The following is a 22524-nucleotide window of genomic DNA, read 5'->3' on the forward strand; positions in this document are numbered from 1 at the left end:
AAAAGAAAAAAAAAGTGTTGCCAATGGGAAGCTGGAGTGCATATACCTTCCAGCCTCTAAGACATAAAATTAATTTAACCAGCACCTAGTAAAACCAAAGCCTCCTTCTGAAGTACAGATCGATTCTTCCTGCCCTCACAGCCAACCAGAATCGTTTTCTTCTTAGGAACTGTTTTGCTATGGCAAGTACACACACACACACACACACACACACACACACACACACACACACACACAAACACACATTTAACATCAATACACAACTGATATGCTACATGAATACAGCTGTTTCTTCAGTCAAACTGAGACCAGAAGACTAGGGGAAGACATAAATTAGCACACTGAATGATTTACTTGAAAGTAAAATTTGTAAAAATGTCATCCATCCTGGTTTCATATTAATTTAAATTAAAAATAAAAAGATGAGTATCATCTCAGACTTATATACATCAAGATGCCAGTTCTTATAAAAATGTTTAGTTGTAAATGTTAGCTTATGCAAAAATAATTTCATATCAATTTCAATTTAAATGAATTTCCTACAACTCTAATATTATAAACATTAAAGGAACTTAAATTTTAATGGCAAAAGTTCCTATTTTCCCCATCTATTAAAAAAAGGTTTGTTTTCCCTTGTTAGCATACAATGCCCTATTATTAAGGCACAACTTTTTTAAAGATAAAAGTGAAATCACAGATTAGGTTTATTTTATACAGTTCTTCTTGTAGATTATCATTAAATACCTCATAAACTCCATCTATAAACGCGACTGTACTGAGAAGCAAGTGACACATAGCCAGGGCGGGCCACGTGCGGCTGGTATCTTCCCAGCAGACCCAGCTCCGCCCAGTCAGGCTGTCTCAGGAAGGCAGTCCTCAGGGCGTGCGTGAACCAGACAGCAAAGTGCTTTTTCTGGAGCGGCAAGAGGCTGTACTTAGGCCTGGCGATCAGAGGCATTTTTACCCTCATAGTCTAAGTGAAACCCAATTTTTGAGTTCTGAATTGGAGACAAAGGCAGATCGCAGTAGCCAGGACAAATGCTGGCCTTGCATACCCCCTCAGCTGCCCCCACCCACCTCTCCGCTTCTGCCCTCCCTCCACCTTCCCTTCCACTGGCTCCACTGACGTCCTCTCACATCATCTCCAACAGGCTTTGAGACTAGCCAGCAAACAGGATGAAGCTGCACAACTGTTACGTACAACATAAAAATTATTTTGTTGTATCATTAACACAAGTCATCTCAATTTTACCAATTTGAAGTTAAGAAATACTACAATTGGGGGAAGAGGACAATCACAACCCAAAGGTAATTATGGCCACCAGGTAGGAGCTTGTAAGTTCAACTGACATGGAGGTTACATGCATAAAAATGGACACAGGAAGCAGGCTTATTTATCCAAACTTACATTTTCTATGTTTACATTTTCAAGATGGCTCGAAAAAAATGCTCTGTAAAGACTTTTCATGTGGTATTAAACTTGTCAATGCAAAGGTTTGTGTAAAGATCATTTTCCTGCCTTTCTATGGAGTTTGAAATATATGGCCAGCGAGGCACCTTACCAGGACATCTCTTCCTCATGGAAACTGCAGCAGAGCCTCAGTTCTATAATATGATCTCAGCAGGCAATCGAGAGAAATGGGTACATGTAAAAAATATGAGGGTGAACTGAGCACTGGCAGCTCATGCCCACAATCTTAACTATTCAAGAGATTGAGATCTGTATTATGGTTAGAAGTCATCCTGAACAGAGAAATCCTTGAGACTCTCCAACGAGCCAAAGCCACACTGAGGTGTGGTTCAAGTAGTACAGTGCCAGCCAGTCAGCCAGCCAAGCAAGAAAGCCAAATGGCACAAGGCCTTGAGTTCAAACTTGAGCACTAGCAACCCCCTGTCAAAATTAAAATTGGGGGTGGGGAGTAGAAGGTATACTGGTGAATAAGAGGAGAAATAAAGGAAACGAATAGGCAAAGGAGGTATATAAATGGTAGAGATGAAGAGGGGAAAGCTGACAGAACACTAAAGTTCCTGATGTCCATGCTTCTATTAAATGTAATACACAAAACTCAGCTTTAAGGGAAAATTACCTTCCAAAAAAGGGCAAAGATGAAGGAAAAGGAAGGCAGAAGCTGGACAAGGAATGTCACTAAAAATAAACTGGATTCATCGTGCTATGTTTTAGAAATACTTATCTGCAATTCTAGAAGATACTACATAGTTTACTCATGAAACTGTCTTACAGGTAAGTGCTCGCACAATAATGTCTTATAAATAAGTATAAATACTGTTTCTTGTAATGTATCAATGGCTTTTAGAAATAAACAAAACATTTCAAAAATGAGCTTTCTGTAAAATAAAAGTACTTAAAATCTTAGTAACTACACTATAACCCCAAAATTATAAAAATAATGTATTCAAATCTTGGCCAATCTTAATTTTTACACACAGCCTATCATGCTATAACACAACCTTGGCTATGCTAATATGAACTACTTTTACTTCAATTAAATCATAAAGATTCCATGTAATATTTTTTAAACTCGTTAAATTCTACTTCCCATTTGCCAGTTTTATTTCCTTAACTTTGAGATATCACAATTAAAAAAAAAAACGCCCAAACTCTGGGAACAGCACCTGCCTTTGCCATTTCTGAAGGAAAAAGAACTCCTTTCCTATTGTATTATAAAGTAAAAATGATGAATTCTGCTAGTCTTTTCAAAATTCTCAAATCCTGTGTAAACGTCAAACATTTCACCCATTAAAACTTTGAATCTTCACTGAACAAAGGCCTAACATATTTATTACTAGTGCAAGACACTAGTGGAAACCTTCGTACCATCTTAGATGGAATTTCACTAAGGAAAAATGAAGGACAGTGTAACATGCAAACCTAAGTATGCACACTCTACCAGGCTAGGATGTACATTCTTTGGTCAATTTTACCTTCAACATGGGAAAATAAATAGAAAGTAAGTTGAGTTCAATTTAATTTGAGGAGGAAAAAGGCAAGCATGAGACATCCCTTGCTTAATCAGTGTTATGGCCTATAAGGCATTGAAGATAGCAGTACCAACTTGTTTTTATTAGTTTTCTAGGTATTACAGCAAAAGAGGCACACCTTCAAATAAAATAGAGTTCAAAATGCAAGCTCCCAGTTTTTGCCAGCCAATAGGAAAACTGAATAGAAAAAAAATTTTTAACTGAGTTTAATTTTACTAATTTGAAGGGAATCTACACAGTGAATGTTTGGTTAGGCTAGGTACACCTACCAGCAGCACTTACTTAGAGTGAAGGAGGACATGGTGATAGTGTTCTTGACATTTACACACTGTTTTTATAATCCTGGGAAAGGTTTTAGAACTTTATACTCAAATAAAGTTCCTGAAAATGAGTGAGAACTATTTCAATTCACATAATGTCAAGTAATTTTCAATTATAATAGAATGACTTGCTTTCTTACAATGCCTTATAGGGTTATTTTATTCCTCTATGTAGTGTTAAATCTGAAACCTAAAACCCAAGACTAAATGCTGGTCAGGAAGGAATCAGGAAAAATAGATGGAAGCATGCATCTTCCACAGGGAAATGAAAATCCACAAAAGATGACAGAAATGTTGAACCCCATCGGTAAAACAATTTCCTTTATCAGAACAGAACAGAAAACACACACACATACACACATACCACATACACACATCAATTATAATGCAAACCATCATGTGTATATTTTCTACTGGCTGGTGAACCTGCTAAAATTTCAGAGAAAAAAAATCAATTTGAACTTTTTCTATTTTAATCCATAGAAATAGTAGATGAATAGAGCACATGTTGCATGTTAATGAATGTGAAGCTTCTTGTGCTTTCCATCAGAAGTAAAAATCCTCAGTTACTTTATTTTTAGTGAGCAAAGTTACATCAAACATCTACACAAAATCAATCCTTCCGTCAACACAATTGTATATGAAAGTTATTAACAAATAATGAAGATTCATGATGTGTGAAAATGGTGGCTCATAATGTAGACTCAGCTATAGATTTTAATTCACAAATATATATGCGCCTTGTGTATGACAACTGTACGAAAATAGTCTCAAAAATAAAGACAATACTTGAGACACGAAGCAACCCACTTTCCCTGACTTTGTATCCTATTACAGGGAAAATAAGTCTCTGATGCTTCATAAATACTTAAAAAAGTCCAGGATGGCCTTAACCATGCATAGACTCTACCAACCCTCTGACACTGAGCAGCTGAAGCCGACCAGTTCAGCTCTGGGGACACTGGCCCCTGAGGTCAGTTCTGCTTATTTATGTCCTGTCTTTTCTAGATCTGGGAGTTTTCGAACCAGAGCCTGATGGTTCATCCTGATGCTAGCAAGAAGTCCCCCTTCAATGCCGTCAGACCCAATGTAACTGATTTCTTCACCATTCAAGGTGGTCATATGTCCCCCGAGGGCTTTTAGGATGGCATTGCCAGCACAGATATCCCACTTTTTGATGTACGTCACATGGATATACAGGTCAGCTTTTTCTTGACTTTTATCGGGCACATCCAAGAGTGCTAAGACTTTATAACCTAAAAAGACAGAACAGAATTTAAGTGGTTACTCAAAAGATATAAAGAAAAGAGTACGTATTTTTCATTTAGTACACTACTGAAAAGAACAGACAGGGAATGCAGAGCCATTGTGCACTGTCTTTGTAACTAAGTCTAAAATTATGTCTAAATGAAAATATTTTTACATGTTAAGAGAGCAGAAATAAACTCAATGGAGCAAGTCTATTAAACTAGTCTGAAGTGTAACTAAACATGTCTATGGTTTTTAAATTTTAAATCTTTATGGTTCTTTATGGAAGGAAAAATATAATACATAATACATGCTATTTTCTCTAAAATGACATATTACACTGAAGAAAAACACACATATTACTTAAAACAAACAAAAGAGGTTAAGAGCTGACATTACCACTTTGAAGTCCTTTCTGTAATGAGGTAGTACTTAAGTAATTAATTTTTTTTTAAAGTGCAGATGGTGCTAAGTGAAATGAACTTCAAGTTATGGAAACAAGTGGTATATCATCGTTGTAATTATTTTCAACATGCCATGTGAAACCATACCATTTTTTTCTTTTTTCTTTTCTCTCATATTTCCTTCCTGTGGGTCTACCCCTGCTATCACTGTATCTGATCTTAGTACCCTGGATACCGTATATATTGGTATTAGAACTACGGAAGGGAAAGGGAATGCCAAAATCGAGAGACAAAGGATAAAAAGACAAACCATTCCAAAAGCAATACTTACAAAACCATTTGGTGTAAACAACTGTACAAATCATGGGGGGAGAGAGGAAGAGGGAAAGGGAGGCCGTGAAAAATGAAGGAGGAGGTAACAAGTTGGATAAGAAATGTACTCACTGCCTTACACACGAAACTGTAATCCCTCTGTACTTTACTTGGACAATAAAGAAGAAAAAAAAAGTGCAGACAAAAATGCGTCTAAAATCTAGCTTGTCTTATCCTTAACTAGTTATTCTGGATGTAGTTAATAAAAGGTAGTAAGCATCAATTCTTGATTACTGTGCTATAAAGATATTCTAACACAGTATTTTCTGACCATAGTGTGTTATTTACCTGAATTAAGTAAGCTAACAGTTAACTTTACCACATAAACAGCAGTCATGAAAAAAAGCCATCAAATTGCCCCTTGAATTAAATCTATATTATGGTGTTTTTGTACATATCTCACTATGTATTTTTTAATACTTTCACATAAAAAAGGTTTAAAAAAACCAAATTAAAAATCTACAGACTGTATATGGCAGAGGCTGACCTCTCATCTATCATCAAGAAATACAAAAATATAGAATACAGAGTAAGCTGGGCAAATACTTGACTTTTGCTCATTCCAATTGTTCGAGTTGAAGACTTCAGGGCTCACAGAAGTGACTCAAAATAGCTATTCTAATAGCCAGATAATTCTGAGCATCCTTCTACTATAGAAAGCACCCTTGATCTTTCCTCTTCTTCCTGACATCCTCAATTAGCAGAACGTTCCTTTTGAAGTTAAGGCATACAAAAACCAACAGCTGAACAGTGATGGGAATATACTTTGTAGTATTTGAGGAAGAGAAATAACTGGTGTGTTTAACTCTAGCAAGGCTGATGCCAATAAAACTCTACAGTGGAGGAAGGAGAAAACAGAGCCTCTATACTGCTCATTCCTTCTGCCTTCTGTGAGTCTCCTGACACAGATTGGTGAAGTTTGGAAACCTTCCCTGGAATCACAAAGAAAAAAAAGCATACCAGCACCACCAGCTGGGATGATTGTAGTCTGGTTTCCAAATGTCTGAAGAGCAACCTGTTTGACCATCCCAGAATGGGAACGGGATACAATGATTCGTGGGATCTTTTCATTGTAGGAAGAGCGTGCTTTCACATTTGAACCACCATCTACCATTGCCCAAGCTGAAAAACAAAAACAAAAAGAAAATATTCATTAACAGCACCGAAGCTTTAACTTTCCATCCATTATTCTTAATCCACTCACATATTGTACATTTTACTATATACATTATACTCTTTGGAGGACTGAATAAAACGTTACATTCTATTCATTTATTTTTTTTCAATGTTTTATATTTTTCAAGTATGAAAGTTATGTATGTACGTATGTATGTGCTAGTCCTGACACTTGAACTCAGGGCCTAGAAACTGTTCCTTAGCTTTTGTGCTCAAGGCTAGTCCTCTACCACTTGAGCCACAGCTCCACTTCTGGCTTTTCTGGTGGTTAAATGGAGATACGAGTTTCATACTTTCCTGCCTGGGCTGGCTATGAATCACGATCCTCAGATCACAGTTTCTTGAGTAAACAGGAGTGAACTACTAGCACCTGGCTGAAAGTTTATTTATTTTTAACAGCAAAACAGCAGGGGCTTCAATCGAGAGGACTGAAGTTTGAGTCCAGTCTGGGCAAAAAGTTAGCAAGATCCCATCTCAACCAATAATCTGGGTGTAAAGTAGATATCTTTCATCCAGCTACATAAAAGTATAAACAGAAGGATCTTAAAACACAAGACCCTATCCCATAAGTAAACAAGGCCAAAGTGGGTGGGGAGGTGGCTCAAGTAGAGAATACCTGGCCTGGTAAGCACAAGGCTCTAAAAGCTCAAACCTCAGCACCACCCCAACCACTTACCCCAAAGGAAGATCAGTCATGTACTAAGACCAAGCTTTAAAAAGGAGGGAGAGAACCTGAGAAGAGTCAGAGAAAAGGGCTATTTGACAGAAGAACTGCCAAGTTGCAGAGCTGACTTGAAGTACCAGCTAAGCCTCTACTGGGACTGCGCCACAAGTCAACTTCTCCTTGCCTCTATGGAGCTTCCGTTCCTCCTTCACAAACCTGATCCCAATCCAGTCCTACTAAATATCCTGCATGCTAACTCACCTCAAAGTCTTATTCTGCGAAAGCCTAGCCTATAACGTACGCACCACTTCCTTGGATACTTCAAATTTTAAGATATGTTTTTCTCCTCTAAATATCTCTACTGCTATGTTCATGATTTCATTTATTTGCATATTGGTTCAATTTCCTAAGTGGCTTTATAAACATGAAATAGTGAAAGAAGTACAGTGAGGTTCACCTCTTTGTTTTATCAAGAAGTATATATATTTAAAAAAAAAGTTATATTTCAAACCAGAACTAAATTTTAAAGGGGGGACCCCAGAAATAGCCTGATAAGTTTTTCTCGGTTTAGAAATGTTTCTCCCTGACTATCAAACTATGGAAGAGAGCAAACTTACTCAGAATTAAGATCACTGTCCTATCATTCACTCACTGAAGGATAAAATATAGTCCACCATGGCTAGCAACAAAAGCAGCTGCATCCTCAACTTACTCCTGGCTGCAGAAAAAAAATCAAACAAATTAGCAGAGTCTTGGTTTCTAAATTCCTTCAGGAAGATAGCAGCCTCTAGTTCTTTCCATGCTACCTTTTAAAAACCATTCACAGGCACAAAGAAAGCAGATATAAATTCCCATAATCTGTACCTATATAGTTAGTAGGACAACACTGAGAGTTACAAACACAACTATATGATATAGCAAGATAATGACTACGGAATCAGCAGAATGCTGGATATGGCCATAGCATGGGAATTACAGCAGGAGCTTCCCAGAAATGCCAAGAGGCTACAGACTTTCAGTGGTGGTAGAATTCAGAAAATAAGGACTAAGATTCCTTTTGAGAAGAAAAGGTCCATTAAAAATGGAAATTACTGGGGCTGGGGCCTAGTGGCAAGAGTGCTTGCCTCCCATACATGAAGCCCTAGGTTCAATTCCCCAGCACCACGTATACAGAAAATGGCCAGAAGTGGCGCTGTGGCTCAAGTGGCAGAGTGCTAGCGTTGAGCAAAAAGAAGCCAGGGACAGTGCTCAGGCCCTGAGTCCAAGGCCCAGGACCGGCTAAAAAAAAAAAAAAAGGAAACTACTGAAAGCAGGCCTACAATTTGACTTAACAATGCAATGTGAAGAAAAGGCCTGGAGAAGACACAGAACCAGAATATAATCCCGAGAATACTGTAGGGAAGGGGAACGTGACACTAAAAGACAACTTTGGTGATGCAATCATCACTAAAGAAAGGCTTAAAGGCTGAGAATATGGCCTAGTGGCAAGAGTGCTTGCCTCTCATACATGAAGCCCTCCCTGGGTTTGGTTCCTCAGCACCACAGATACAGAAAAAGGCCAGAAGTGGTGCTGTGGCTCAAGTGGCAGAGTGCTAGCCTTGAGCAAAAAGAAGCCAGGGACAGTGCTCAGGCCCTGAGTCCAAGCACCAGGACTGGCAAAAAAAAAAAGGCTTAAAGACTTCCCAAAACAACATTAAACATACAAAACAAAATATGATAATAAAGCCTTCCCTATACTAACAAAAAAGCAAGCTCTGCAAGATAAACAGAAAGCCCACAGACTGGGAGAAGATCTTTACCGGCCATTCAATGGACAAAGGCCTCATATCTACAATATATGCAGAACTAAAAAAATTACCTTCCTCCAAAACAAAACTGCAAAGAACTAATAGCCCGCTCATCAAGTGGGCTAAAGACCTACAAAGAGACTTCTCTGATGAGGAAATGAGAATGGCCAAGAGACATATGAAAAAGTGCTCTACATCACTGGCCATAAAGGAAATGCAAATCAAAACAACATTGAGATTCCATCTCACCCCAGTAAGAATGTCATATATCAAGAAAACTAACAATGACAGTTGTTGGAGGGGATGTGGCCAAAAGGGAACCCTACTTCATTGTTGGTGGGAACGTAAACTGGTTCAGCCACTCTGGCAAGCAGTATGGAGATTCCTCAGAAGGCTAAATGTAGAACTCCCCTATGACCCAGCAACCCCACTTTTGGGTATTTATCCAAAAAACCACAAACAAAATCACAGTAAAGCCACCAGCACAACAATGTTCACTGCAGCGCAATTTGTCATAGCGAGAATCTGGAACCAACCCAGATGCCCCTCAGTAGACGAATGGATCAGGAAAATGTGGTACATATACACAATGGAATTTTATGCCTCTATCAGAAAGAATGACATTGCCCCATTTGTAAGGAAATGGAAGGACTTGGAAAAAAACTATACTAAGTGAAGTGAGCCAGACCCAAAGAAACATGGACTCTATGGTCTATCTTATTGGGAATAATTAGCACAGGTTTAGGCAAGTCACAGCAGAGGATCACAAGAGCCCAATAGCTATACCCTTATGATCACATAAGATGATGCTAAGTGAAATGAACTCCATTTTATGGAAATGATTGTTAGATCCCATGTGTATCTGTAGTTTCTACTATTGATGATGTTCGTGTATCACCTTCTTGTGATTGTATCTACACTATCTCTGTAATCTTATCTGAGTGTATGGGAAACAGTGTGTACTGGAATTAGAATTAGGAAATTCAAAGGGAATACCAAAATTGAGAGACAAAGGGTAAAATAAGAGAAACAACAACAAAAGCAATACTTGCAAAACTGTTTGGTGTAAGTGAACTGAACACCTCAGGGGAGGAAAGGGGGAGGGGGAGGGGGGTATGAGGGACAAGGTAACAAACAGTACAAGAAATGTATCCAATGCCTAATGTATGAAACTGTAACCTCTCTGTACATCAGTTTTATAATAAAAACTTAAAAAAAAGCAAGCTCCTAATCTGAGAATTATCAAACTCCCAATTTGCCATTATTCACTCAACAGTCCCACAGTACCTGAATTTGAACAAGAAATATAAAACTGCACACACATACACACACATCCAAACAATGCAGATTATAAATTTTCAGGCTTCTTGAAAATTTTCACAAAGTAAAGGAAAAGTATTCAACAACCTAAGTGGAAACAAACAATAAATGAAAGACATACACACCTATAAGCAAAGAAAGCAAAAACAATGACTCAGAAAAGTTGGGCAAACAATAAGATGTGAAATGAAGTCCTATAATATAGAAAAGAAACTCAACCAACACTGCAGACCTAGCAGGAAATCACAAAATATACAGAAGACAGAATTGTTCAATGTAGCAAACAACTAGAAAACCAAAACGTAAGTTAACCATTTCCGTAGATAAAATGAGCTCCAGGGAAAGGGATAATAAGGATGTTAGTAAGAGTCAACAAGGAATATCTGAAGAAGGGTAAATAGAAGAAATCTGTCTGAAAGATTTAAGAAAATGTATTTGAAATAATTAAGGGCTTAAAAATTTCTCAATTGATAACTATATTGAGTAGCTTGGAATATGAACAGAATGCTGATTCTGAAACATCACTTTTATCTTACTAGATTTTTAGCAAAAAGATTAAACCACTTACAAAGGAAAGAAAATTAGGGTGCGGTGAGTCTTTTATTCAATAAGATTAAACTCATATATATCCATATGCACTTCAAGAGCTTCTACATGTTTAGTCAAGAAAAAAAAAAAAAGAGGAAAAAAGAGTATAATGGATTGAACAGAGTCCTACCAAAATCCTGGGCAATCTGGGACTATCGAATGTGATTTCAGGGGCTGAGGATATGGCCTAGTGGCAAGAGTGCTTGCCTTGTATACATGAGGCCCTGGGTTTGATTCCCCAGCACCACATATACAGAAAATGGTCAGAAGTGGCGCTGTGGCTCAAGTGGCAGAGTGCTAGCCTTGAGCAAGAATAAGCCAGGGACAGTGCTCAGGCCCTGAGTCCAAGCCCCAGGACTGGCCAAAAAAAAAAAAAAAAAGAGTCTCGAATGTGATTTCATTTAGAAGTAGGGACCTTACAAATGTAATTGTTTGAGGTGATAATGAATTAAGATTGTCCCTAAATCTAATAATTGATGTGTTTTTTTTTTGTTTGGTTTTTTTTTGGGGGCCAGTCCTGGGCCTTGAACTCAGGGCCTGAGCACTGTCCCTGGCTTCTTTTTGTTCAAGGCCAGCACTCTGCCACTTGAGCCACAGCGCCACTTCTGGCCATTTTCTGTATATGTGGTGCTGGGGAATCGAACCCAGGGCCTCATGTATACAAGGCAAGCACTCTTGCCACTAGGCTATATCCCCAGCCCAATAATTGATGTTTTTAAGAGAGGAGACAGAGAAGACCACCGCACAGGCTGAGTAAATAGGTGCAGCTTGTTATAAACTTAGGAATGGCAAGACTATCTACAACCACCAAAATCAGGATGAAAAAGCAAGATGGCTATTGCTCCTAAGCCTGCAGAGAAAATATGGTCCCTTTTTTTATAAATTAATTTTTGGCCCCTGGAACTTCCAAAGTAAGTTTCTCTTGTTTTAAACCACTCAACTTGTTATTGCAGTATCTAGATGCTACTATAATTAGTCAAACTTTCAAATAGCAACACTATTGGAGAACATTTTCAAAGTGTACTCAATTAATATTACACCCATGGGCCAGCTTTTCTAAAGTAATCTGTGAGAAAGTACTTAGCCAAGAGATGATTGTAAACCTTTCATAAATGCATTGTTAGCTAGCCTGGCATGAATAGGATCTAAGAGGACACCAAAGAATAAGGGAATGGAAATAAAGGTGTGCAAATGTTCTCTTACAGATGACTTCAGAGTCGCAGGGTATCAGTTAAATGTGATTGGCTAGGGGCTGGGGATATAGCCTAGTGGCAAGAGTACCTGCCTCGGATACACGAGGCCCTAGGTTCGATTCCCCAGCACCACATATACAGAAAACGGCCAGAAGCGGCGCTGTGGCTCAAGTGGCAGAGTGCTAGCCTTGAGCGGGAAGAAGCCAGGGACAGTGCTCAGGCCCTGAGTCCAAGGCCCAGGACTGGCCAAAAAAAAAAAAATGTGATTGGCTAAACAGCAGAGTTTAAAGTAACCATCCAAACACACACCAGAAAGACAAGTGAAAAACCTCAGTTCTTTCACAAATGTTCACTTTTTACAAAGAGTGAACTTACAATCATGTACCTCTAGAGGGCAGCATTGGTAAAAGGATAAAAACAGCCTATCTGTTGATGCTGTAGATAACAATTTATGTAAGAATTTCAAAATCAATATTTTAAATGTGTACTTGATGTTAAATTCTACGTAAATTATTTGGAACACTTATTGGAACACATTTTTTAAAGAACAGTAGGTGCTTAAATAAATATAAATAACTGAGGGGCTAACAGTGGGATGGTTAGAATGTGTTTATGAGCAAAATAGGCTAAGAAAAAAAAAAGCCAAGCAGGAAATAAAAAATGGTTGATATTTTCATACACAGACTTCTGACAATGTAATTCATTTTTAATAACTACATATTTCCACTGAGTGAATTTATATTACTTATGTATTTACACATTACTTCACTCAAATACTATTCAGTATGTCTTGGTCCTAGGGAATTTCAACTCAAGGAATTCTTATCAGGTGGAAAGAATATTTTTGTGGTGCTTCAGATGAGATGAAGCCAAGAATCCATGAACACTAGGTAAGTGCTTAACCAATAAGCTATACTCTAGGCTAAGTGATAAGAATTTTAGTCAGCTCTGTTGCCGGCAATTTGTAGTTATCATAATAGCCAAGAATGGCTAAATGGTATTTCTCACAGGTTTGGGTCAGCGACCTTACATTATGTAACTAAAACCGACTACTCAACATATAAAGGTCAAAAATAGTGATCACAATAGCTCAAAAGCTATGTATGTATGATTATATAAGACAAGGATAAGCAAACTCTATTGTTGTCATTATATTTAAAGTCCTAGGTGAATTTCCTTTGGTGTAGGCCACGTGGCTACTGTATATGTTTTTGGTACACTGTGTATTGTATATATGATCTAGGGAAGGGAAAGAAAAACAGGGTGTAAGATATCACAGGAAATGTACACACTGCCCTACTATGTAACTGTACCCCGTTTGCACAACACCTTGTCAAAAAAATTTAATTAAATAAATTTAAAAAGTAGTGATGAAATCAAGTTAGCTATGAACAATGCCATATGTAAGCAGTGAGGCCACATGTTCTTCCTGTCCTCCCTCAGTCAGGACACTGGGACTGAATTCTGACTGGTGGAAGGTGGACTGCATGAAGCACATGATTCTAGGCCTGCCTGTCCAGAGCTCCCACACAATTCACGTCCTCTCACTGTTTCTCCTCTGACAGAGCTCAATCAGAAGACACAGAGGAAGAGGACTCCTGGCCCTAGGGACAGCAAAAAAAAAAAAAAAGAATGGCTAAATACTGACAAACACTGAATACTTTATAATATTGTACTCTGCCAAGATCAATACATAGCAACATTCCCAACAAAGGCCACAGAGTAAACCTTCCACCCAGGAGTGGGAGGTCAACCCAAACGCACCTATGAAGCTTAGATTCTTTTAGAAAACATGATGACTGGCATGCTCTTGCATGCTTCAGTACACTGGACTTGTCGAGCTGTAGAACTGAGAATGGTGCATTCCATTGCTAATTCATAAAGACACTTAGAAACAATCTGTTCCTAAGTCAGACTTTTGGCTTATTTGGTGTAAGCCTTTGGCAAATGAAGCCTACAGAATGAAGGTTTTTGAAAATAGCCGCTTATCTTTGTTCTTTCCCCTAAAATAGGTATGGAAACCAGGACCCAAAATGTAAATCTATTTGCTTATTTAATATCAGTTTCTTGTTTCCTTTATTGAGGTTGCAATTTCCTTTGTGAAATCAGCTCTGTTTCTAGCTAAGGGTATTAGACAACATTCAGTCAATGAGATAGAGCTGAGATTTAATGAACAGAGTTTAATGTTATCTTTCTCCTGCACAAAGATTATCTGGGATTGTTCTTCTTTCCCTTTCCTGAGGAAAAGAATGATGGTAAATGCAAAGACCTATTTGTGAGTACACAAACAACAAAAAACACCTACCGAAGAAAAAAGAGCAAAGAGAGGAGTTGGTTTTCATATGTGGTTTTGGTCCTCCTGTTAGGTGAGAAAACTCCCTGACTAACAGAACCACCGTAACCAGATTTATGTGCAATCTCATCTGACATGGGTAGAGAGGAGGGAGAGACAGTATCAAAAGAATGGCTTCAAAGACAAGTTCTGTGCTTAACCTTTATAAACTTGTTTCTTTTAAAAGAAGTCATGAAAATCTCTATTTTATATCCCTTACAGTTATTTTGAGGCTATAAAATGCTTTTCAATATACTGGTATAAACTGTGGAAATACTAAATAGCTGGACACAGTAGCTCACGCCTGTAATTACAGCTACTCAGGAGGCTGAGAGTTGAGAATTGCAGTTCAAAGACAGACTGGGAAGGAAAGCCTGTGAGACTCTTACCTCCAATTAACTACCAAAAAACCCCACAGAAGTTGAACTGTACCTCAAGTGGGAAAGTGCTAGCCATAAAAGTGCTAGTCCAGGGACAGCATCCAGGTCCTGAGTTAAAGCTCCAGGACCAGAACAATAAGAAGAAAGAAGGAGAAGAGGAGGAGAAAGAAAAGGAGGAAATGGAGAAGGAAGAAGGAGAAGAAAGCAAGCAACAGCCTAAGTAACTGCAAGCTACTAACCAAGTGTTAGTTCTTCTTCCAGAAATATTTTGATGTACACGGTTTTCATAAAAGGCTAAATCCATTTTCTTATCTATAACACAAGATAATAAATGAATTCTTTCCTTATCATGCACTTATCAAAAAGTTCAAATAAAATATCATTAAATATATTACAAATTGTTGTAGTCAAAACAAATATAAGTATAATGATCTGTTTACTGATTTGGGTAAAATTCTTGGATTTGTCTCTGCCATTAATTAGCTGCATGCACTGACGGAATGTATTAAATTTCTGAGTCTTATTTTTTCATCTCTAAGTAGGAGTGCTAATTTAGGTAACTGCATCCCTTACTAAGTACACAATGTAAATTGTACTTTATTATCCATTTCTTAATTGTCCTTCAGTGACAGATACACTTGCATGGCCACCGGGAAAACTGAATTTCTTAGCTTTTCTAATCACAAAATTCCACCTATGTCTTATCAGCAGGACATGAGGAATGTGATTGGGTGTGAGAAGCGAAGTGTACAATGTATAGATCAAACCCTTAATGAAAAATTACTTCAGTTTTTAACCCTCTTGACTGCTGTGTATGGATGCGGTAGTGAGCCACATTCAAACAAGCAGTAGGGGAATGTGATGGTTAAATGTTGATGGTCAACTTGACTCAACTCCAAGATGCATAGGGAATCAGCAGGGACACTTCTGAATATTTCTCTGAGAGTATTTCCAGAGGATTACCATGTAGGAATATGACACACACACACACACACACACACACACACACACACACACACACACACACACACACAGAGCTAGAGAATCTTGCTAACACAGGGAGCAAAAGCAGCAGGAAGGACAGGCCAGTATGGTCAGAGAAGGGAGAAATAAAACTATTTTGTTCAACTTCTATATTTTTGTGTATATCACTGCAGCCTAAATTAACAGCTTAAATTGTATGCTAACAAATTCAGTGACCATTACAGGAAATATGCATAAGTAATCGATGAACCATAAAGTATCTATATAACCAATCTTACTGAATATCATACAGTAATGACATAAATCTTTAACAGCTGATATCTCAGAACTATCTACATTATGAAGAGAGATAAAGATCAGATAGGACACAAAGCAGATATGATTCTCAGGTACAGAGCCTACACTCAAATATATGCTTAGCCTGTCTTAACGTAGCTAGAATTTGGGACCCTGGTTACTTGGCAAAGTGAATAAATCACTCCAGTAAAAAATTAACCATTTCTCACCACTTGACAGTATTTTGTGTAATCTGTTACATAATCTTGAGACGGTGTCAGTAGTATAAGATGTGCAATGAATTAGCTTTCTAGGATTACTATAATAGGTTACCATAAACTCAGTAGCTTACAACAAAAGAAGCTTTGCACATTTCTGACAGTCAGAAATCTGAAGCCAGGGTGTTAATGAACAGGGTTTGTTCCTCACTCCTAGAGGCTCTGAGGGTGAATGTGTTCCACATTCCTTTACCCATTTCCTCTGGTGGCTGTCAGCAATCCTTGGCTTACTCAAAGCTTCACTCTGATCTCTGCCTCCAACTTCATATGATGATAACGAATGTGTGTGTACATTCTGTTTCTTATACAGACACTGACATTGATGTAAAGTCCTACTTTTAAGTATGATCTCATGACACCTTAGTTTCTAGGTTATTAGGGGCTGAACCCTAAAAACACACCTCTAGCACCTCAGAATCTGGAATTACTTGGAAATAGAATCACGGAGCCAGAATTAGTTAGATGAGGCCACACTGACAGTATTCCTTTAGTCTAACAGGCAGTGTCATGACTGGTGTCATTACAGGGAGAAGAGACACAGACACACAAAGAAGGCCACATGATGACAGAAACATAAGGCAAGAGCTCTATAGATTTCTGCCAAACTACCAGAAGCTATGAGAAAAAACAAGAAAGCATGGTGCTTTACAGGCTATGTCTCTGCCAACACCTCGACTTTGGACTTTTATCCTCTAGTGCTATAAGAACTACACTGCTATTCTTCAAGATACAGTTTATGGTTCTTCATTATAGGAGCCCTCGGCTACTACCAAGTAGACATAAAGTTGAAGACTTCACGTAACCTACCATTAGGGCTCTTTATGATCCTGGCTCAGTGCAATTGTTACCATAAGAATCTTGTCATCTTAGGAAAGAATGGAGCCAAAGGTCCATAACCTTTGCCCTGTGCTGCTGATGAGTTACTAACTGAAAGTATGACAATTCCCTTTAGGATGTCAGCAACACTGCTGAAGCAGCGTTGAAGCAGTGCTGAAGCACTCTCCTACTGAGAACCAGTGTTGTTAGGGTCAACTTGCAGCCAGTCCATACCATTTCTGCTACCTGCAAGGCCCCAGCTAGCCTCTCTGGTTAACTAATAGCCAGCATACGTCTGCAGGTCACATAGCTGAACTGTATGGTTTTCCTCTCACAGCTAAAACAACTCTCACCAATCTACCCAGCCAACTTTGAGAAACTAGCAGGATGGCATCAAGAAGATAAGGAAGGCATCAACTGTCTTAAGGAGCTCTGAAGGCGGTCCAAGGATTAGCCTAAGTTTTGAGACTTTTCTCAGCATTTCTCTAGATTCAGAGAAGGCACTGCCCTCAACCACCACAATATCAGGCTCTACATATGCAATGGATTTGGCTAGAGTAACAGCACAATGAACCTCACAGTCTAAGAGCCTTGGGGTTCCCCTTCAGAAATCTCATGAGGGAAATAGAACACCTCATTTGCTGAGGACAGTTTGTGCCCAGTGGTATTCTTCAATATGCCAAGAATATCTTGTTTCCATTCAATAATGTCCATCCTTAAAAATTGTTTAGGAAACCATGTTCTGTCATGCATTATCAGTACCAACCATAAAATATTCACTGTATCCAATGAAGTGGTATGAAAGAGTAGGGGACAGTCATCAATAATTACTGAGTTAGCTACAGATGTGATTTTAACATGATGGCAAATACTACAGACCAACAGTTCAGTAAATTAACTTTTGAAAACTTCCACATACTTCATACCTGTATATTCAGAAAATGGCTTATGAATAACTCCTAGTACAGGTTTACCATTTACAGCCACGCACACCATAGTTGTGACATACTTTCGAAGATCCTCTGTAAGAAAAAACACATACAATTGTCTAAGTACTGTATATAAATTCAAGATATCATATTATGTCACTTCATTATAAATTCATACATAAAAAATGCTTTCCAAAGACAATAGCCATCTTCAAGCAAACAGTCCAGGGATAAGAGCCAAACATAGGGACTAAAGAATTCTGTCTGTTTTCTTTTTTTTTTAATTATAAAACTGATGTACAGAGAGGTTACAGTTTCATACGTTAGGCATTGGATACATTTCTGGTACTGTTTGTTACCTTGTCCCTCATACCCCCCTTCCCCCACCCCCTTTCCCCTCCTGAGGTGTTCAGTTCAAGAATTCTGTTTCTAAAAGGGGATTATTGGGCTTCATCTTCAACCCATAGGCTTATTAGTTATATGTCTTTGATCAAATTACTTAGTTTCTGCATCTACACATATAGACAATAAAATAAATTAACCATGTTTATACATCAAAATAACTTTTAATTTTATGATTTCATTGAAAAATCAAGTTACGCAGGTTCAACAGTCATTATATTCAGATGCACTCACTAAATATTATCATGTGGTTAACCTAGTTCAGCTTAAGAAAAGCTTTTTGTAAAAAATATTTCTTATTACTATTACCTACTCATGAGAAATATTGTTTAGTAATTTCATATATGGATAATTTACACACACAATCTTCTCCAAATAATCTATTCAGTGTCTATTATGTTTCATGTTTAGGGCACAGAATACAAAGGTCAAAAATGAGAAGCTCTGACATGCCACATTTAGGGAGCTATCGAGCAGGAATATATATACAACTCGCTTCAACATATATAACAAATGAAAAAAATCAAAATGGGTACCTCTGGGCAAGAAGTAAAGACTGAGAAAGGATGCATAGAAATGAAACCCGAGCCAGGCTTAGGCAAAAGTTGGGAGTGATAGGAGGAAGAAGGAAGTGATTCTGTTTTGCCATTCTTGCTTTCTAGGTACCTAGGACTTTCTATTATGAATTCCAAAGTTTCACACAAACACACACATACACACACACAGTAAAACGTACATTTCCAGCATCCCAAGTAACTATTACGTTCTCATTAAATTTCTTCAGTCACAAGTACTCAACAAGTGTTCAAATAAACTACAGTGCTGCTACTGTTAAAGATGTTCCTTGGCTGGGTGCCAGTGGCTCACGCCTGTAATCCTAACTCCTCAGGAGACTAAGAGCTGAGGATAACAACTGAGAACAAGGCCGGGAACTCCAATTAACCACCAGAAAACCTGAAGAGCTGTGGCTCAAAAGAGCCTAGCCTTGAGCAAAATAACTCAGGAAGAGTTTTGCAAAATCTCCCTCTCTGTACTTGTACTCGTCTCATATATGTATGTATGTGTATGTATATACATATATACACACACTATACATGTACACATACATGTAAATAAGCACATATGGTGTATATTACCGGTATATTCCTGTGTAGCATCAAGAGGGTCAATCCAGACAGTAACACTCTCTGCTGGGACCTCTTTAGGCGTAGTTATCTCCTTCAAGATATCCTCAGGAATTGTATGATCCCATAAGATAACCTCCTTATCAGCTGCATCCACATGTTCTTCAGTATTTATCTGCACCAAAAATTGTGGACAGTTAAAAAGTGAGAAAAATAGAAACTATGAAAAAAGAATTATTACACAGAAATGACATAAACAAATCCTCAATTTTATTTCAGGGCACTCACTGTAAAATGAAAATATATAAAAATAAAATTCCAGTGACATCTTGTCTTTAAATACTTCCCATCTTAATACTCAAGGTCAGTTTGTTGTTTCATAGAGAGAATTCAAATGCAAACCAAAATGAAACAGCATCAATGAAGGAAGGAACTTAAAGCTTCAGGATGGTTTATTACAATAAAAACATATACAGGTTGGGCGTGGTAGCATCACCTCTAATCCTAGCATTTAAAAGGTTGAGGCAGACAGATCACAAGTTCTAGGTCAGCAGGCTATATATATAGCAAGACTCTGTCTCCAAACAAATGAATAAAAACAAAACAAAAACAAGCAAAATAAAATAGTTAAGGTTCTAAAGTATGAATATAGACCCTATTTTGGAGTAGTGAATATAACTGTAGTTAGAGACCCAAAGCAGTCTTAAAAGGAGCAAAGCACATGTACTTTAAAAAAGCAATGTGACTTAAACATAGGAAATTACAAATGTTACAGGGGAAAAAAAATGCTCTAGGAAAGTGATTATATCTTTAGCACATAAAGATACAATAAGGAAAAGCAAATCTAGAAAGTAGAAGGCAGATAATATGAAATATTTATGAAATCTAAATAAAGTAGAAATAAGCAATCAAAGTTAATATAAAAATGGTATCTTCTAATTATACACTAAGGATGTTTCATAGAATAAGAAGGTAAAGTCAAACTTTTAACATTTTACAGAATAGAAGACAAAATTAAGACATAAAATAAATGATTTATTCTACAAGTGTAAAGGGTACAGTATATGTATAGGGTACAGTATATGAATATGTATATATAAATATATTCATTCTATTAAGAAAATCATACATTAAGAGTTCTTTCAACCAAGTTACTTATCAACCTTGACAAAACTGACAGTTTCAACTGAGTAATTGTGGAGGTGGAGGTATCTTGTGCATTGAAGAATGTTTAAAAGCATTCCTGGCTAAATGCCAGTAGAATCTAGTACTAACAGCACCATTCTCGATTTCTGTTTTCTTTTTACTTTGCTGGTCCTGGGGATTTGGGACTGTAGGCCTTGTGCTTGCTAGCCAGATACGCTACCCCTTGAATATGCTACCCTTTGAACTATCCCCCAATCCCTTTTTGCTTTACTTTGTGGATAAGGTCTCATGACTTTTGCCCACAGGACAGACCTGTAGGCATAAACCTCAATCCTCCCAATCTCTGCCCTTCTTTGCTCTACCATTTGAGCCACAGTGCCACTTCCAGCTTTTTCTGAGTAGTTTATTGGAGATAATTCTCATAGACTTTCTTGCCCATGCTGGCTTCGAATTGCAATCCTCAGATCTCGTCCTCCTGAATAGCTAGCAATCAGATGTGTCCTGCCCATCCCTTAGTTTTGACAACCCAAAATACCTGCAGACATTGTCAAAATATCCCTGCTCTGTCTTTTCATAGTCTATTTGTAAGTTAATGAGTTTTCAAAATGATTTAGAACTCCATTTACCTTTAGAAATTAGGATATACCCAGTGAGGCAAATCTAATAATTTATTACATTTTAATAGTTAAGTAATAAAAACCTGTCAATTTTATTTCAGATACTGGCTCCATTAGAAGACTCTTTTTTCTTTAATCATGATATACACATAAGAAAAATGCTCACCAAATGATTTCAGTGAAGGGCTAACATCTGAAGGAAAAAGCTGTTGAGGTCTTTTGCTTTCTGACAAAATCTCTTTCTAGAATAAGCCTTTATATTATACCGCATGTGACACCATACCGTGCCAGAGTGATTACAGCACTGAGAAGGCCTGAGTAAAAAGGCACTAAGAGGATAAAACTGAGCAGCTACTAGCAATCAGTGGACGATTTCAAGTGGTCACAGAAGAGCTTAGAAATAGTAGTATTCTGTAAATGTTAAACCACAAAATATTTCTTAGTACTGAACTTATTAAACATTCAATTTACCCACTTACTTATTTGTTAATTCAGTAAATGTTTATTGGCTGCTAACTACATAAGTTACTACCCATTAACTGGATATCCATAATAGGGATAGCCATACCATGATATATCCATATAAGACAAGGCCATTCAGCCATAAATGAAGGACTGAAATGAGTAGGGATGAAGTACTGACTAGTGAAGGAACACTGATGGACTTCTGTTTCCTGAAAGAAGCCAGGTACAAGGCACTTTATACTTACTTACTATATGATTCTACTAATGTCCAAAGTAGGTACAACTATACAAACAGATAGCAGATTAATAACTGCCTGGGGAAAGGAATAGGAATAAAGATTAATAGTAAGTAGGTGGGCACAAGGATATTACTAAAGTGATGAAGTGTCCTAAAACTGACTAATGATGACAGTTGTACAATTTGTCAAACCTAGTAAAAATGACTAAAGTATAGACAAACAGTTAGATGATATATGGGAGATTTTTACTACAATAAAGAAGAGGAAAGAGGAGGAACAGGAAGACAAAGAACAAAGCAGCCAGGCATGACAGTATACACCTATAATCAGGATTATGAGGTAAACTCAAGCTATTTTAGAGAGACTCTCTATCAAAACACCAAAAGTAAATCTGAGTACATTGGATACTGTATATTCTGGTATTAGAACTAGGGAAGTGAAAGGGAATATAAAAATCGAGAGAC

The 22524-nt window shown here is 37.6% G+C and overlaps 1 protein-coding gene across 2 annotated transcripts in view; it reads right to left on the reverse strand.

Annotated features, from left to right (window-relative positions):
- Positions 1-3345: 3345 nt before the first annotated feature.
- The window catches only part of Bpnt2 (3'(2'), 5'-bisphosphate nucleotidase 2), a 30460-nt gene continuing 11281 nt past the window's right edge, over positions 3346-22524 (reverse strand). For both annotated transcript variants that reach the window (XM_048358474.1, XM_048358473.1), the window contains exons 3-6: positions 19606-19768; positions 18065-18160; positions 6305-6466; positions 3346-4576 (exon numbers count right to left, since the gene is read on the reverse strand). In XM_048358474.1, coding sequence (XP_048214431.1) covers positions 4305-4576; positions 6305-6466; positions 18065-18160; positions 19606-19768 — 693 coding nt within the window. In that variant the 3' untranslated portion in view covers positions 3346-4304. The remainder of the gene's footprint in view (positions 4577-6304; positions 6467-18064; positions 18161-19605; positions 19769-22524) is intronic.

The sequence above is a fragment of the Perognathus longimembris genome, chromosome 12 (assembly GCF_023159225.1).
Source record: "Perognathus longimembris pacificus isolate PPM17 chromosome 12, ASM2315922v1, whole genome shotgun sequence".
Classification (NCBI taxonomy): Eukaryota; Metazoa; Chordata; class Mammalia; order Rodentia; family Heteromyidae; genus Perognathus; species Perognathus longimembris.